We start from the raw sequence: 15,878 nt of genomic DNA, 5'->3' as shown, positions 1-15,878 counted from the left end.
CTTCATCTGGTCCTCACCATAAACCTGCTAAGTTCGAAGGAATATTTGAGTTAAAAATCACTAAAAGTTTGATAGTAATGACATGCCTCTTGCAGTCACAGGAAATCCTTTCACCATGTGGCTTCCAGGGACTGAATTTGGGTCATCAGACTTGGCAGCTGTGCCTTTACCTACTAAGCCCTCTCACCAGCCTGGTTATCATTGATGAACCCTCTGCTGTGTGAACTTTGACCAGTTTGTTCAACTGCTAAATTTTCTTTTAATGGTGGATGGGAATCAGTATTAAAGACTCTGAGTATAAGTGAAAGAGAGAGAGAGAGAGAGAGAGAGAGAGAGAGAGAGAGAGAGGGAGAGAGAGAGAGAGAGAGAGAGAAATTTGATAGTTTATAATATGCCAAGGAGGGAAATCCACAATTTTTTAAATCATTTATGCATTAATATATTACAGACATAAAATTTTTATAAATTTTTTCACTTTAACTTTTATTGTACTTTCTGTCTTCGTGAGGAGAGTCTGACTAGCTAGGCAGATAGGTGTGGGCCCTGGAGCAGGAGATAGTAGCTGGTATTTTTTCTTTTCTTTTTTTTTTTTTTTTGTCTTTTTGATACAGGGTCTCCCTACAGTCCCAGCTGTCCTGGAACTCACTATGTAGACCAGGTAGGCCTTGAACTCACAGAGATCCACCTGCCTCTGCCTCCCAAGTGCTGGGACTACAGGCCTGCGCCACCACGCCCAGCTCTTTTTTTGTTGTTGTTTTTTAGAGTACATGGTTCTTCAACATTTTCGAGGGGTTTTCTGTTTACATGATGGTCACTTTAATTTTTTCCATTTTGAATATCCTACAACTGTATGTTTCGAAGATTGCATCTGTTCTCCTATGTTATTAAGAGCATATCCAAATTGCATTTCTAGCAGAAATTGAGTAACAGTTTTACTATAGCTCCTGTGCTGGGCTCTGACTTACTGTTAGCCCAGGTGTGCTCTTGTGCTCACCACCCCCTCCCCGCCCCCTGCTTGCTCTCTGTGTTGGGAATCAAACCCTTCTAAGCACATTTCCGCCCCCAGTAACAACCTTTGTTTTTTAAGTTTTTAAAAAATATTTTACGGGACTGGAGAGATGGCTTGGTGGTAAGAACACTGTTCTTGCAGAAGACCCGGGTTTGAATCCTAGCACCCACATGGCAGCTAACAACTGTCTGTAAGTCCAGTTCCAGGGGATCCAACGGCCTCTTCTGTCCTCCACAAGCACTGCACGACATGGGTGCACTTAATTTACATGCAGGCAATACACACATACGCATAAAATAAAAATAATAAATAAAATATTTTTAAAATTTTTTTTCTGTTTTACATGTATGAGTGTATTGTCTGCATGTGTTTAAGTGCAGTTTATCCCATGTAGTACAGTGCCCAAGGAGGTCAGAAGAGGGTGTCAGATCCCCTGGAACTGGACTTACAGACAGTTGTTGGCCACCATATTGGTGCTGGGAATCAAACCCAGGTCCTCTGCAAGAGCAGCAAGTGCCATCTTTCCAGCCCCCAATCTCTTTATTTAAAAAAAGGTTTTGAGCCAGGCATGGTGGCGCACACCTTTAATACCAGCAGGCAGAGGGAGGCAGATTGTTGTGAGTTCAAGGTAGCCTGGTCTACATAGTGAGTTCAGGTCAGCTGGGACTACAGGGAGACCCTGTCTCAAAAAGACAAAAAATAAATAAAAAAAGATTTTGATTACATTTATTTATTCATGTGTGGGTATATGTATGGGCACACATGTGCCACAGGGTACTTGTAGAGGTTAGAGGAAAAACTTGCAGAAATTGGTTCTTTCCTTCTACTATGCAGGTCCTGGGGATTGAACTCAGTTTTTAGACTTTACAATAGTACCTTTACCCTCTGAGCATCCCAGTGACCTAGTCATCTCTTTTGATTTATGTCTATCCTAATGGGTATGTGTATCTATGGCCCTAGGCTTCCATCCTAATCGTGTATGCCATGGAGTGCTTGTGGAGTCAGTTTTGTCCTTCCACTATGTGGGTCACAAGGACTGAACTCAGGTCATCAGTCTTGGTAGTTAAGTGTCTTCACCCAGTGAGCCATCTTCCTGGCCCAGTAGTCTCTCTTTCAATTATTTCTATTCTAGTGGGTGTGAAGTAGTATCTCATTGTAGTTTTTATTTATATTTCTTTAATGCCCAATGATTTTTAGACTCTTTCTTTCTTGAGTATTAGGGATGTAGCTAACTAGATCTAGAAGGCCCTGCATTACTCATATGGAATTTACTCTTTGTCATTAACTTTAGATTGTGAATAAGTGGAATACAGCACTCATCGGCCTTATGACATATTTTCGAGAGGCTGTGGTGAATACCCAGGAACTCCTAGACTTGTTGGTAAAGTGTGAGAACAAGATCCAGACACGTATCAAGATTGGACTGAACTCCAAGATGCCAAGTCGCTTCCCGCCTGTTGTGTTCTATACCCCTAAGGAGCTGGGTGGACTTGGCATGCTCTCAATGGGCCATGTGCTCATCCCCCAGTCTGACCTCAGGTAGGGCTTGGTCAATAATCTTTAGTGCTAGCCTCATTGCTTAGACTCTTAAGAGAAGGGGAGGGAGTGTTTTCTTACTTTTGATTTCACTCTTATCTCTCATTTTGTGTTCCCTCAAACAGGTGGTCCAAGCAGACAGATGTAGGTATCACACACTTTCGTTCAGGAATGAGTCATGAAGAAGACCAGTTGATTCCCAACCTGTACCGCTACATACAGCCATGGGAGAGTGAGTTTATTGATTCTCAACGGGTCTGGGCTGAGTACGCACTCAAGAGACAAGAGGCTATTGCTCAGAACAGGTGGGCATCCAGGAGGATATACCAATCTGGGAAAGGGATTTGGGTGACTGAGCTTTGAGCCTTATGTGACAATCATGGCAGAATATAGTATGTTTTTAAGGAGGGAAAAAGGTTATGATGGCAGGTTCTGCTATTGATCCTCCTTATCCAGCAAAGAATGTTGAATGTTCCTCTTTGCATGAGAAAATATGTTGACCTTATTTTATTTTTTGTTTGTTTGGTCTTTTTGAGACAGGGTCTCCCTGTAGCTCCAGCTGTCCTGGAACTCATTATGTAGACCAGGCTGGCCTTGAACTCACAGAGATCCGCCTGAATGTTCCTCTTTGCATGAGAAAATATGTTGACCTTATTTTATTTTTTGTTTGTTTGGTCTTTTTGAGACAGGGTCTCCCTGTAGCTCCAGCTGTCCTGGAACTCATTATGTAGACCAGGCTGGCCTTGAACTCACAGAGATCCGCCTGCCTCTGCCTCCCAAGTGCTGGGATCAAAGGCATGTGCTACCATGCCTGGCTGACCTTATTTTGTTCTGGCAGACGGCTGACTTTAGAAGATCTAGAAGATTCATGGGATCGAGGCATTCCTCGAATCAACACCCTCTTCCAGAAGGACCGACATACATTGGCTTATGATAAGGGCTGGCGTGTCCGAACTGATTTTAAGCAGTACCAGGTGTGCGGAGAGGGTAGTGGAGAGAGTTTCTCCAAATCAGGAGCACTTGCAGCCATCCCTGTAATTTAGAGTAGTAGGCACATAGAAACTTTACCAAACTTGCCTTTACGTTTAGGTTTTGAAGCAGAACCCTTTTTGGTGGACACATCAGCGGCATGATGGGAAACTCTGGAACTTAAACAACTACCGTACAGACATGATCCAGGCCCTGGGTGGTGTAGAAGGCATTCTGGAACACACACTCTTCAAGGGCACTTACTTCCCTACCTGGGAAGGTCTGTTTTGGTAAGGATTCTTACAAGAATTGGTAAGAAGAGGTGAGGATTCCCTCTTTGTTTACAGGGACCTGTCACACCCCTCTGAGTTCATCACTTCTGTGCTTTAGTGGTCTTGCTGTTTCTCAGTCATCCCTGGAAGAGTAACAGTACTCTAGGAGATGACTAGACATCACCTCATTTAGTTCTCTGTTCCTCAGGGAGAAGGCCAGTGGCTTTGAGGAATCCATGAAGTGGAAGAAGCTAACTAATGCCCAACGGTCAGGATTGAATCAGATTCCCAATCGTAGATTCACCCTTTGGTGGTCCCCAACAATCAATCGAGCCAATGTGAGTGTGTTTCTTAGACATGGGAAATGGAAATGAGAAAAGATGTTTACCTTGCCTTTATTATAAGAACCATCCTCCTCTAGTCTCTGGTCTCTAGTGCAACTTTCTCTTTCCTGGCAGGTTTATGTAGGCTTCCAGGTGCAACTGGACTTGACAGGGATCTTCATGCATGGCAAAATCCCCACACTGAAGATCTCTCTTATCCAGATATTCCGAGCTCACCTGTGGCAGAAAATCCATGAGAGTATCGTGATGGACTTATGTCAGGTGGGCTGCAATTGAGGGGTGAGAGATTACAGAGTCATGCTGGTGCTCTTTGGAGATGGGAAATTTACCCTAGGAGCTCTGAGGATGAGACTCCTCTTGCCTTATATAAATTCTGCCAGCTTTCATCATAAGTGGATTTCCATAACAAGTTACACCCTTTCTGTATTCATCTTCAGGTTTTTGACCAAGAACTAGATGCACTGGAAATTGAGACAGTACAAAAGGAGACGATCCATCCCCGAAAATCCTATAAGATGAACTCTTCATGTGCAGATATACTGCTCTTTGCTTCCTATAAGTGGAATGTCTCCCGGCCCTCATTGCTGGCAGACTCCAAGTAAGTGGTTTATGGCTCAGCTCTATGGGTCCAGGAACCATAGTAGTACCATTCTTTTTTTTTTTTTTTTTTTTTTTTTTTTTTTTTTTTTTTTTGTCATTTTTGAGACAGGGTCTCCCTGTAGTCCCAGCTGGCCTGGAACTCACTATGTAGACCAGACTGGCCTCGAACTCAGAGATCTGTCTGCCTCTGCCTCCCTAGAGCTGGGATTAAAGGTGTGAGCCACCACGCCTGGCCTAAGTTTTTTTTTAATGTATTTTATTTTAAATTCTGTTTGTGTCTATGTTGGGTATATGCATGTGTGGTAATTCTTATAGCAGTGTTACTTAAGGAATTATCCCTGCCCTTTTTATTTTGTTTTTTTGTTATTCAGTGTCTATACTATGTGGCCCAGTCTAGCCTTGACCTTATGATCCTCTTGCTTCAGCCTCCCAAGTGGTTAGTTACAGGTATGAGCCTCCACTCCCAGCTCTTGGCTGACTTTCTTTTAAACTTGGAGCCAGTGCTACCACTAGAACAACCTACCAGAGTTGTTTGAGGGTCTTGCTGATCTTGAATGGGCAGGGGATGGTTTGGGGATTTAGGTACAGTGATTGGGAGTTCTCATGACTCTAGAACATTAGTTATGCTTGTGGTTTCCTGGAAGCCTAAAGTCTCTCCACCTTTAGGGATGTAATGGACAGCACTACCACACAGAAGTACTGGATTGACATCCAGTTACGCTGGGGGGACTATGATTCCCATGATATTGAGCGCTATGCCCGGGCCAAGTTCCTGGATTACACCACGGACAACATGAGCATCTACCCTTCGCCCACAGGTGTGCTCATTGCCATTGATCTGGCCTATAACCTGCACAGGTGAGTTAGGGTTTGGACAGGTGCCATTTCCATTAAACCATACTTTATTGTACACAGGTCTTCTTTCTTTGCCAAGGTAAGATGAGGTTTCCTTTTTTGGGTCACTGACCCTTCTCTCTGTGTATGTGCATTAGCAGATGATCATATAAGCCTGGCCAATAGTCTTTGATCTTTCATAGAGTTGTACTTTACCTTTTTCTTGGGCCTTTCTGCTTACACTTGAGTTTTTAATGCCCCCTTCATCTTCACAGTGCCTATGGAAATTGGTTCCCAGGCAGTAAGCCTCTCATACAGCAGGCCATGGCCAAGATCATGAAAGCAAATCCTGCCTTGTATGTGTTACGTGAACGGATCCGCAAGGGACTGCAGCTGTATTCATCTGAACCCACTGAGCCTTATCTGTCCTCTCAGAACTATGGGGAACTCTTCTCCAACCAGATTATCTGGTTTGTCGATGACACTAATGTCTACAGAGTGACTATCCATAAGGTGAGTGTCAGAAGCACATGGGTGTGTGGGGCCACCATATACCTATGGGAGAGTAAGACATCAATTGTATATACAATTGGATGAAATCAGGATGGTTATGTCTGTACCATGCTAACTAATGTTAATCATTCTTTAGACTTTTGAAGGGAACTTGACAACCAAGCCCATCAATGGAGCCATCTTCATCTTCAACCCACGCACAGGGCAGCTGTTCCTTAAGATAATCCACACATCTGTGTGGGCTGGACAGAAGCGTTTGGGTCAGGTAAGCAGCTTAATGATAGTGAGGCCATACAATCTTGCTGTCTTTCATTTCTGGAATAGGGGACATTTAGAGACAGAAAACTTAACTGTTTCTCTATGGAAAGATGGTGTTGCTAGGTGAAGTTGTGTCACCTGTAATCTAAGCACTGAGGAAGTAGAGGCAAGAAGATTACCATAGGATTGAGGCCAGCCAGGGCTCGACAGACTATCTCAGAAAAACTTGAGAGGGGGCATTGTCTTGTCTGAACTTTCTTCCTGAAGTACTTAACTTAGGAAGTATTTTCTTCTTGGTGTATCTGTGTTGGTACATGTGTGGGCACATGCATGTGTAGGTGCTGGGGATCCAAACTCTGGTCCTCATACTTGCACAGCAAGCACTTTACCCACACAGCCATCTCCTTAGCACCCAAGAGAAGTATTCTCTTTTGCAGGCCCAAGAGTATGCGAAGCCCTTCGTTATCTTATAGCTAGGCTTTCTGCTTCCTAAAGCTCTCATTTCTGCCCTCTGTATTCAACAGAGTTACTAAAAGTCGTCTTTTCTAAATGAATATTCTTTGGCTTCCTAGACACTTTTTAGCTGGTATACCTGCCCAGCCAGTTTCTCTTTCTTTATATTTATAACATGATTCTTATTATAATTATTCCCAAGATCCTGGTCTTACTATCCCAAAGTTCTCATGCTCCTCTTACTTCCAAGGTTTTGTTCATAGCAGTCTTTCTACAGTGAGTTTCATTTTTACTTTGTTCACTAGTCTTACCATTAAAACTCATTTCTGGGGCTGGGGATTTTAGCTCAGTGGTAGACTGCTTGCCTAGCAAGCGCAAGGCCCTGGGTTAGGTCCTCAGCTCCAGAAAAAACAAACAAAAAAACTCTTTATGCAACTTTTTATTACTCTAATAGCCTTAATTTTTTTAGGTTTTTTTTTGGTCTTTTTGAGACAGGGTCTCCCTGTAGCCCCAGCTATCCTGGAACTCACTATGTAGACCAGGCTGGCCTTGAACTCACAGAGATCCGCCTGCCTCTGCCTCCCTAGTGCTGGGATTAAAGGCGTGCACCACCACGCCCGGCCTAGGTTTTCTTTTTTTAATGTATTTTGTTTTAAATTCTGTGTGTGTCTATGTTGGGTATATGCATGTGGGTGCCATTGGAGACCAGAGGCTTCAGTGATCTCCTAGAGCTGGAGTTAAAGGCAGTTGTGAGGTACCTGATAAGGGTGCTGGGAACCAAACCAAGGCCTTCTGCAGGAGCAACATGAGCTCTTAATCTCTGAACCATCTCTCTAGCCCGTGTCTTATTTTTTGTTCCTGAACTATAATATATAGTTAAACATTTTGGGCAGTTTCTCTACCTTCTGAATGCCTCATTCAGCATCAGTGTTTATTAGAAAGTTTATTTCAAGATTAGGACATTATATCTTGTTTTGTTTCTAATTAATTGAGGAGGGTAGACTCAATTATTTTCTGTCTTGGTTGTTAGTTGGCCAAATGGAAGACGGCTGAGGAAGTGGCTGCGCTCATCCGATCTCTGCCCGTGGAAGAGCAGCCCAAGCAGATCATTGTCACCAGGAAGGGCATGCTGGACCCACTGGAGGTAAGAGGGTGGACAACGTAGAAGGAAGGGGGCCTGAGACCTCCAGGCTTTGTTTCTAATCTTGAACTTCTCTTCTCTTAGGTACACTTACTGGACTTCCCCAACATTGTGATTAAAGGATCGGAGCTCCAGCTCCCCTTCCAGGCTTGTCTCAAGGTGGAAAAGTTTGGTGATCTCATCCTTAAAGCCACCGAGCCCCAGATGGTTCTCTTCAACCTCTATGATGACTGGCTCAAGACTATTTCATCCTACACGGTAATTTGATACCTTAGGAAGAGGGTCCCTTTAGGGAGTGGATTTGGGGTCAGGAGACAATCCTGTGCCTCAGGTTTCTCCACAAGCCACTTGAGGCCATTTTCAGATTTTTGACCTGTGTATCCATAGAGCAAGAACTCTGCTGACATCTGAGGAGTTAGGACCTTAAGAATTTGAAATCAATGCTTGGGTTTTCTGGAAGGACAGGGCAGGGTTAAGGAAACCAGGAGATCCATAAATATTTGATATCACCCTGCTCTTCCAATTCTCTTCCCAGGCTTTCTCCCGTCTCATCCTGATTCTGCGTGCCTTGCATGTGAACAATGACCGGGCAAAGGTGATCCTGAAGCCAGACAAAACTACTATTACAGAACCCCACCACATTTGGCCCACCCTGACCGACGAGGAGTGGATCAAGGTGGAGGTGCAACTCAAGGATCTGATCTTGGCCGACTATGGCAAGAAAAACAAGTGAGTGGGGGGCCAGCTCAGTACACAGGTGAGGTAGTGCATTCCTGTAATCCTAGCACTTGGTAGGTGGAGGCAGAAATTCAAGATCATCATCAACTACATGAATTAGAGATCAATCTGGGTTACAGGAGGCCATGTCTTTTTTTAATAATTTTTAAAAGCCAGGTGTGGTGGTGCATGCCTTTAGTCCCAGCACTTGGGAGGCAAAGGTAGGCAGATCTTTGTGAGTTTGAGGCCAGCCTAGTCTACATAGTGAGTTCCAGGCCAGCTGGGGCTACAAGGAGACCCTGTCTTAAAAAGACATAATAATAATAATGATGATGATGATTTTTTTGGGGGGAGTCTTTTTGAGTCAGGGTCTCCCTGTAGCCCCAGCTGTCCTGGAACTCTGCCTCCGGAGTGCTGGGATTAAAGGCGTGCACCACCACTCCCGGCTGATGATAATTTTTAGAAAGACCAACATTCAGCTGGGCATGGTGGCGCACACCTTTGATCAGAGGCAGGCAGATCTCAGCCTGGTCTCCATTAGTAAATCCAGGCCAGCTATGGCTACAGGGAGACCTTGTCTCAAAAAGACCCACCACCGCCCCCCCCCCCCAAAAAAAGGCCAACATTCAGAAGCAGAGGCAGGCACATCTCTGCAGTATTGAGGCCCAGCCTGATCCGCCTAGCAAACTCCAGACCAGCTGGTTCTACAGGAAGGCCATGTCTCAAAAAAGGGGAAAAGTAGTCTCAGAGATTCTTAGATGCTTAGGAATAGAAGTAGGTAGTCTAGGCTCACTCTTGGCCATTGATTCTCAGTGAAAGTACCGTGCCATTCTGAACAGAACCCCCCCCCATATATATATTTTACACACACACACACACACACACAGGGATTCATTATATATCCCAGACTGGCCTTAAATTCCCAACAGTCCTCCTGCCTTAGCCTCCCAAGTCCTGGATTTCAGGTGTGGGTACCATACCCAGTTTTATTCTCGCTCTCTCTCTCTCTCTCTCTTTGTTTTTATGGTCGTTTTTAGACAGGATCTCTCTCTAGCCCCAGCTGTCCTGGAACTCACTATGTAGACCAGGCCAGCCTTGAACTCACAGAGTTCTGCCTGCCTCTGCCTCCCAAGTGCTGGGATTATAGGCATGCCCCACCATGCCCGGCCAATGGAATTTCCACTTTTGAGAGTTGTCCTGTGCCAGGGCAGTGTATGTAGAGGAAGAATTACAGATCATTGCACTGTGTAGCCTAGGATGTGAAGAACCTTACATGTCACTACATTTCTGTTTCATGCTTGAGGGGAAAGCTGAGAGGGAAGTGTCACGTGAGGATTATATGGGCAAAGTATGGGCTGCTCTGTCCACCCAGGCTACCCAGTTACACCTTTGCCATCAAGGCACATGTGACTGAGGGAGAGGGATCTTGTTTAACTCACAGTGTCCCCACAGTGTGAATGTGGCATCGCTGACACAATCAGAAATTCGAGACATCATCCTTGGAATGGAGATCTCAGCACCATCACAGCAGCGGCAACAGATAGCTGAGATTGAGAAGCAGACCAAGGAGCAGTCACAGCTCACTGCGACACAGACTCGCACTGTTAACAAGCATGGTGATGAGATTATCACCTCTACCACTAGCAACTACGAGACCCAGACCTTCTCATCAAAGACTGAGTGGAGGGTCAGGTACAGTGAAGGGCAAGAGGGTAGGAATATGGAAAGGCCTTGTTGACATAGCTAGAGGAGCTTGGACTGAGGTTCATGTTCCCTATCTATTCATTAGGGCCATCTCTGCTGCCAACTTGCATCTACGTACCAATCACATCTATGTTTCATCTGATGACATCAAGGAGACTGGTTATACTTATATTCTGCCTAAGAATGTACTTAAGAAGTTCATCTGCATATCTGATCTTCGTGCCCAGGTGAGTAAGTGTGCTCAGCTAGTCCATAATGTGTGCCCATTTATTCTGTGCCTGAAACTTATTTGATAATTCCAAGTACTTGAGGTGCTAGTTTAAGACTCATAGATGAATAACTTGAAAAAGATAGCCAAAACAGTAAGAAGGGTTTTGGTTTCCATGAGATAAAGCTATGGTGGTTAAGAGAACATTATTGGTAGAAAAATTTTTGGCAGAAAATAGCATATAGTGTGAAACAGATTCATGTATATACAATTCATGTGCTGTATCACATCTGTGTGATTGAGTATATATACTTTGATACTGAGACAAGAAAGGGCAGGGTCCTTTCTTCACGCCACTTATAAAAATAAAATCTAGGTCAGGCATGGTGGCGCATGCCTTTAGTCCCAGCACTTGGGAGGCAAAGGTAGGCAGATCTCTGTGAGTTTGAGGCCAGCCTGGTCTCCATACCTGCTCTTCCAATTCTCTTCCCAGGCTTTCTCCCGTCTCATCCTGATTCTGCGTGCCTTGCATGTGAACAATGACCGGGCAAAGGTGATCCTGAAGCCAGACAAAACTACTATTACAGAACCCCACCACATTTGGCCCACCCTGACCGACGAGGAGTGGATCAAGGTGGAGGTGCAACTCAAGGATCTGATCTTGGCCGACTATGGCAAGAAAAACAAGTGAGTGGGGGGCCAGCTCAGTACACAGGTGAGGTAGTGCATTCCTGTAATCCTAGCACTTGGTAGGTGGAGGCAGAAATTCAAGATCATCATCAACTACATGAATTAGAGATCAATCTGGGTTACAGGAGGCCATGTCTTTTTTTAATAATTTTTAAAAGCCAGGTGTGGTGGTGCATGCCTTTAGTCCCAGCACTTGGGAGGCAAAGGTAGGCAGATCTCTGTGAGTTTGAGGCCAGCCTGGTCTCCATAGTGAGTTCCAGGCCAGCTGGGGCTGCAAGGAGACCCTGTCTCAAAAAGACAAAAAAATAAAATATAATAAAATAAAATCTAAAGTAAAAATATGAAGGTAAAGCTGGGCGTGGTGGTACATGCCTTTAGTGCCAGCACTGGGGAGGCAGAGTCAGGTGGATCTCTGAGTTTGAGGCCAGCCTAGTCTACGTAGCGAGTTCTAAGCCAGCCAGGCCTACAGGGAGACCCTGTCTCAAAATAAGTAAATACTGCACTCTAGGGTTTCAGAAGAAAATACTAATGACCTTGGTGTTGGGAAAACCATAAAACACAATTGGTGGCATGTGTCTATAATCCCAGTACCTGGAGGCTAAGGCAAGGAGATTGCTATGAGTTAAAGACCAGTCTAGAATACAGACTGAAACAATCTTAGCTGGGTATGGTGGCATAGGCCTGCAATCACTTCAGAGATAGAGATGGGGTGATCAGGAGTTCACAGTCAGCCTCAACTACATATAGAGCCCTCAGCCAGCCTGGGCTATATGGGACTGTCTCCAAAAAACAAAGTCTGTTATACACTTGTATTCAAATGTCAGGCTGATAAGATGGCTCACCATTAAAGGTACTTGCCACCAAGCTAACAACCTAAGTTTGTTCCTCAGGACCCACATGGTAGAAGGATTAAGAACTAACTCCTACAAGTTGTCTTCTGACCTCCACAAATGTGTGTGCATGCATACCCACAACTAAATGCAATACTGAAGAAAAAAAAGATGAAAAAAATTAAGGGCTGGAGAGGCGGCTCAGTGGTTAGGAGCACTGGCTGTTCTTACAGAGGACCTGGGTTCGATTCCTAGCACCCAGATAGTGGCTAACAACCCTCTCTAAATTTCCAGGGGATCCAACACCCTCTTCTGACTTCCATGGGCCTTGCACGACACAGATGCACTTGCATGCATGCAGGCAATACACTCATACACATAAAAAAAAAATAAAAATAGCCAGGCGTGGTGACACACACCTTTAAATCCCAGCACTTGGGAGCCAGAGGTAGGCAGATCTCAGTGAGTTCAAGGCTTAAAACTATCGAAAAATGAGCAGAAAATAAGGAAGGTCATTCAGGGGCTAAGTGGTATAACTTATCAGCAGGGTATGCGTTTATCAGATTAAAAGAACATTTTGTCTAGGTGTAGTGGCACAGACCTTTAACCCAAACACTCAGAGGCAGAGGCAGGCTGATCTCTTGAGTTCAATGCCAGCCTGGTCTACATAGTGAATTCCAGGCCAACCAGAGCTACATAATGAGACCCTGACTCAAAAAATAAAATAAAAATAACTAATATCTTGTGTAACTTTCTAGGAGAAAGTTCTTTGTTGCTAGCAGTATAAAATTTAAAAAATAAAATACTAGGCTGGGGTGTGACACAAAGGTAGTGATGGTTGTGGTTTCTGATCTCATCTCCAGATTGCAGGGTACCTATATGGGGTGAGCCCTCCAGATAACCCCCAGGTGAAAGAAATCCGCTGCATCGTGATGGTGCCACAGTGGGGCACTCACCAAACTGTGCACCTGCCCAGCCAGCTGCCCCAGCATGAGTACCTCAAGGTGAGTGATGGAGCCTGGGAATTAAACTTCCTGGCATGTTACTCTAATGGGTGAGGTTTATATGCAGATGGGTTAAACAGTTCTTTATTTTTCTTTGCCTATAGGAGATGGAACCCTTAGGTTGGATCCACACTCAGCCCAATGAGTCCCCCCAACTATCACCCCAAGACGTCACCACCCATGCTAAGATCATGGCTGACAACCCATCTTGGGATGGTGAGAAGACAATTATCATCACCTGCAGGTGGGTTTTGGCCCTTTTGGGAGGAAATATTGTGGGGCAGGTATTGCAGGTCAGGCCCGGATTGGTGGCCTAAACTCTTAGCTTGTCTTTTATCCCTTCCCCAGCTTCACACCAGGCTCCTGCACACTGACAGCCTACAAGCTGACCCCCAGTGGCTATGAGTGGGGCCGCCAGAACACAGACAAAGGCAACAACCCTAAAGGCTACCTACCCTCACACTATGAGAGAGTCCAGATGCTTTTGTCAGACCGCTTCCTCGGCTTCTTTATGGTCCCTGCCCAGTCCTCATGGAACTACAACTTTATGGGTAAGTGTGCTGTGTATGAGGGGAACACAGGAAGGGGGGATGGGTTGGGACGGAAATAAGGTGAGGCCAGCACTGGCATTTGGGGCCTGACTGCCTTAGAAATGGCCCAGGAGGCACAGGCTGGTAAGGCAGGCAGATGCTTAACATTTGATGTTTCCCTTTCCCTTAAGGTGTCCGGCATGATCCCAACATGAAGTATGAGCTGCAACTGGCAAACCCCAAAGAGTTCTACCATGAGGTCCACAGGCCCTCCCACTTCCTCAACTTTGCACTCCTGCAGGAGGGCGAGGTCTACTCTGCAGACCGGGAGGACCTCTACGCCTAGTTATTTCCTCACTTCTTCTTGCTTCAGACTTCCAAAAGGCTGGAGCCTCTTACACCCTCCCCACAGACAAGCTGGTGACATTCAGCAGCTTGGCCCCTTTTCTCTGTGCTTGTGTTGTTTGTTGATAGCTTGTAATCCTGGACGAAATGTAATAAATTTTGTATAAATAGGAGCTTTTTTGTTTTCTTGCTCTTATGAGCTCAAATTCTGGGTATAAATGAAGTGGGAGTGTGGGGGCTGGCTTGGGGTAGTTGGAGTGGGGTGGGGTGAGGCTCCATATACCTTAGACTTAGGGAGCTGAGGTGGAGTTTTGTCTTTCATATTCCCTGGACCATAGTTTGAGATAGGGTCTCACTATGTAGCCCTAACTGGCTTGGAACTCAGAGATCCTCCTACCTCTGCCTTCCTCATTCTTTGCTGGAACTAAAAGCTTGTGCCACCATGCCTGGCTGAAACCACCCATTTTCAACATCTAGGAGTTCAGTGGCTGCTGCTTTGTAGCTGTAGTGCCCAGCCTAGTCCATTTTTAAGCATTCTGTGTCGTTCCTGGTGCTGGTAAAAAGCACATCAGTGGTTGCAGAAGGCTGTCCCATCCAGGCTGTTCACTGACCTTCAATCTCCCACCTCTTTGGAGTGCTTGGCTGCCTCTAGACAAACGGGTGGAGCCTGGATCAGGTGCTCTGGGAAAGGCTTGCCTAAAGTGACCACTTAGAACTCTGGGCCTCATCTTGGATGCCTGCCTAAGTTGGCTGTCCTATTCCCAGTGACCTTGTTAGTGGACAAGAACAGGGCTCAAGGGATCCAGGGCACTCTCCCGTCCCAGGGCCTTTTCCCTGTTGCTCCTCCCTGTTGCTTCTACCCCGCCCCTTAAGGGCCCTAAACTTCCTGGGGCCGGAACTGTTTGGTGGCGTTTTCCTGCCCCAGCCGAGGGTGGGGGTGGCTCTTGGCTTTAGGAAAGGAAAAATGGAGCCCAGGAGGGTAGCGCCTGGGTCACCCAGCTGGAGCCCTCCAGCGGCCGCGGGGTCAGCCGCGGAACTTGTGTACCATCTAGCGGGGGCTCTGGGCACTGAGCTGCAAGAGCTGGCGCACCGTTTTGGGCCAGACGCCGCGGCTGGGCTGGTGCCGCTGGTAGTGCGCGCGCTAGAGCTCTTGGAAAAGGCCGCCGTGGGGCCCACGCCGGACTCGGTGAGTCACCAGTCCTCCGCTTGCCCCAGCGCGTGGCCACCAGGCTCTAACCTCAACTCCCCTGTCCCCCTAGCTGCAGGTGTCCGCGCAGCAGGCCGAACAGGAGCTGCGACGGCTGCGCCAGGAGAACGAGCACCTCCGCCGTGAGCTGAGCTCGGGGCCGCACGGTGAGTGCTGGTCTCACCAGGACCGCTGCGGGCTGGGTGCCTCTGCACCCCGAGACCGCTGCTGAGAACGCCCCTTCTTCAGAGGAGCGCATGCTGCTGCGGCAGCTCAAGGAGGTGACAGACAGACAGCGGGACGAGCTCCGGGCACACAGCCGAGACCTGCTGCGCCGCAGCCAGGAGACAGAAGCGGTGGGTGACGGCCTGTGGGCGCGGGGCGTGGCTGCGGCTCCTCTCGGAGCCCCGCCCATCAGCTCACCTCTCGCCTCTCCCCCAGTTACAGGAGCAGCTGCAGCGCCTCCTGCTGGTCAATTCGGAGCTGCGCCACAAACTGGCCGCAGTGCAAACCCGACTGCGGGCAGCTCAGGACCGGGAGAGAGAGCACGGAATAGCACGGGAAGGCTCCAGCCAACTGGGTGAAGAGCAGAGGCAGGAACCTGAGCCCGCAACCCCAGAAGACCGGGTGAGAGCCAGAGCAGAGCCGGGCCGGTCCCAGAACTGGTCCTGTCTGGGCCTGGGCTGGGTGTGCCATGCTGTATCGCAGGTCTGCAGGAAGTCGGAAAGGGGACAC

At 46.8% G+C, this 15,878-nt stretch overlaps 2 protein-coding genes across 5 annotated transcripts in view; both read left to right on the top strand.

Moving 5' to 3' along the window:
- Prpf8 (pre-mRNA processing factor 8) overlaps nucleotides 1–14,130 on the top strand; it is a 33,394-nt gene extending 19,264 nt beyond the window's left edge. The window contains exons 25-43 of the mRNA XM_008828784.2: nucleotides 2,301–2,548; nucleotides 2,671–2,850; nucleotides 3,384–3,519; nucleotides 3,635–3,804; nucleotides 3,995–4,124; nucleotides 4,245–4,391; nucleotides 4,568–4,728; nucleotides 5,397–5,588; nucleotides 5,840–6,077; nucleotides 6,214–6,342; nucleotides 7,819–7,932; nucleotides 8,014–8,187; nucleotides 8,465–8,658; nucleotides 10,099–10,338; nucleotides 10,436–10,577; nucleotides 12,942–13,082; nucleotides 13,187–13,326; nucleotides 13,431–13,633; nucleotides 13,804–14,130. Of these exons, the coding sequence (XP_008827006.1) occupies nucleotides 2,301–2,548; nucleotides 2,671–2,850; nucleotides 3,384–3,519; nucleotides 3,635–3,804; nucleotides 3,995–4,124; nucleotides 4,245–4,391; nucleotides 4,568–4,728; nucleotides 5,397–5,588; nucleotides 5,840–6,077; nucleotides 6,214–6,342; nucleotides 7,819–7,932; nucleotides 8,014–8,187; nucleotides 8,465–8,658; nucleotides 10,099–10,338; nucleotides 10,436–10,577; nucleotides 12,942–13,082; nucleotides 13,187–13,326; nucleotides 13,431–13,633; nucleotides 13,804–13,958 (3,234 nt within the window). The 3' untranslated portion in view covers nucleotides 13,959–14,130. The remainder of the gene's footprint in view (nucleotides 1–2,300; nucleotides 2,549–2,670; nucleotides 2,851–3,383; nucleotides 3,520–3,634; nucleotides 3,805–3,994; nucleotides 4,125–4,244; nucleotides 4,392–4,567; nucleotides 4,729–5,396; nucleotides 5,589–5,839; nucleotides 6,078–6,213; nucleotides 6,343–7,818; nucleotides 7,933–8,013; nucleotides 8,188–8,464; nucleotides 8,659–10,098; nucleotides 10,339–10,435; nucleotides 10,578–12,941; nucleotides 13,083–13,186; nucleotides 13,327–13,430; nucleotides 13,634–13,803) is intronic.
- A 734-nt stretch (nucleotides 14,131–14,864) lies between these two features.
- Rilp (Rab interacting lysosomal protein) overlaps nucleotides 14,865–15,878 on the top strand; it is a 3,207-nt gene continuing 2,193 nt past the window's right edge. Inside the window, exons 1-4 of one of the 4 annotated variants that reach the window (XM_008828783.2) lie at nucleotides 14,865–15,143; nucleotides 15,217–15,310; nucleotides 15,393–15,499; nucleotides 15,585–15,770. In XM_008828783.2, coding sequence (XP_008827005.1) covers nucleotides 14,922–15,143; nucleotides 15,217–15,310; nucleotides 15,393–15,499; nucleotides 15,585–15,770 — 609 coding nt within the window. In that variant the 5' untranslated portion in view covers nucleotides 14,865–14,921. The remainder of the gene's footprint in view (nucleotides 15,144–15,216; nucleotides 15,311–15,392; nucleotides 15,500–15,584; nucleotides 15,771–15,878) is intronic. The other 3 variants (XM_017797044.2, XM_008828782.2, XM_008828780.2) reach the window with 3 other exon arrangements.

Source organism: Nannospalax galili, unplaced genomic scaffold (genome assembly GCF_000622305.1).
Source record: "Nannospalax galili isolate Female #2095 unplaced genomic scaffold, S.galili_v1.0 scaffold212, whole genome shotgun sequence".
Classification (NCBI taxonomy): Eukaryota; Metazoa; Chordata; class Mammalia; order Rodentia; family Spalacidae; genus Nannospalax; species Nannospalax galili.
Note: the sequence above shows the minus strand (reverse complement) of the source record. Positions and strands in the feature narration are given on the sequence as shown.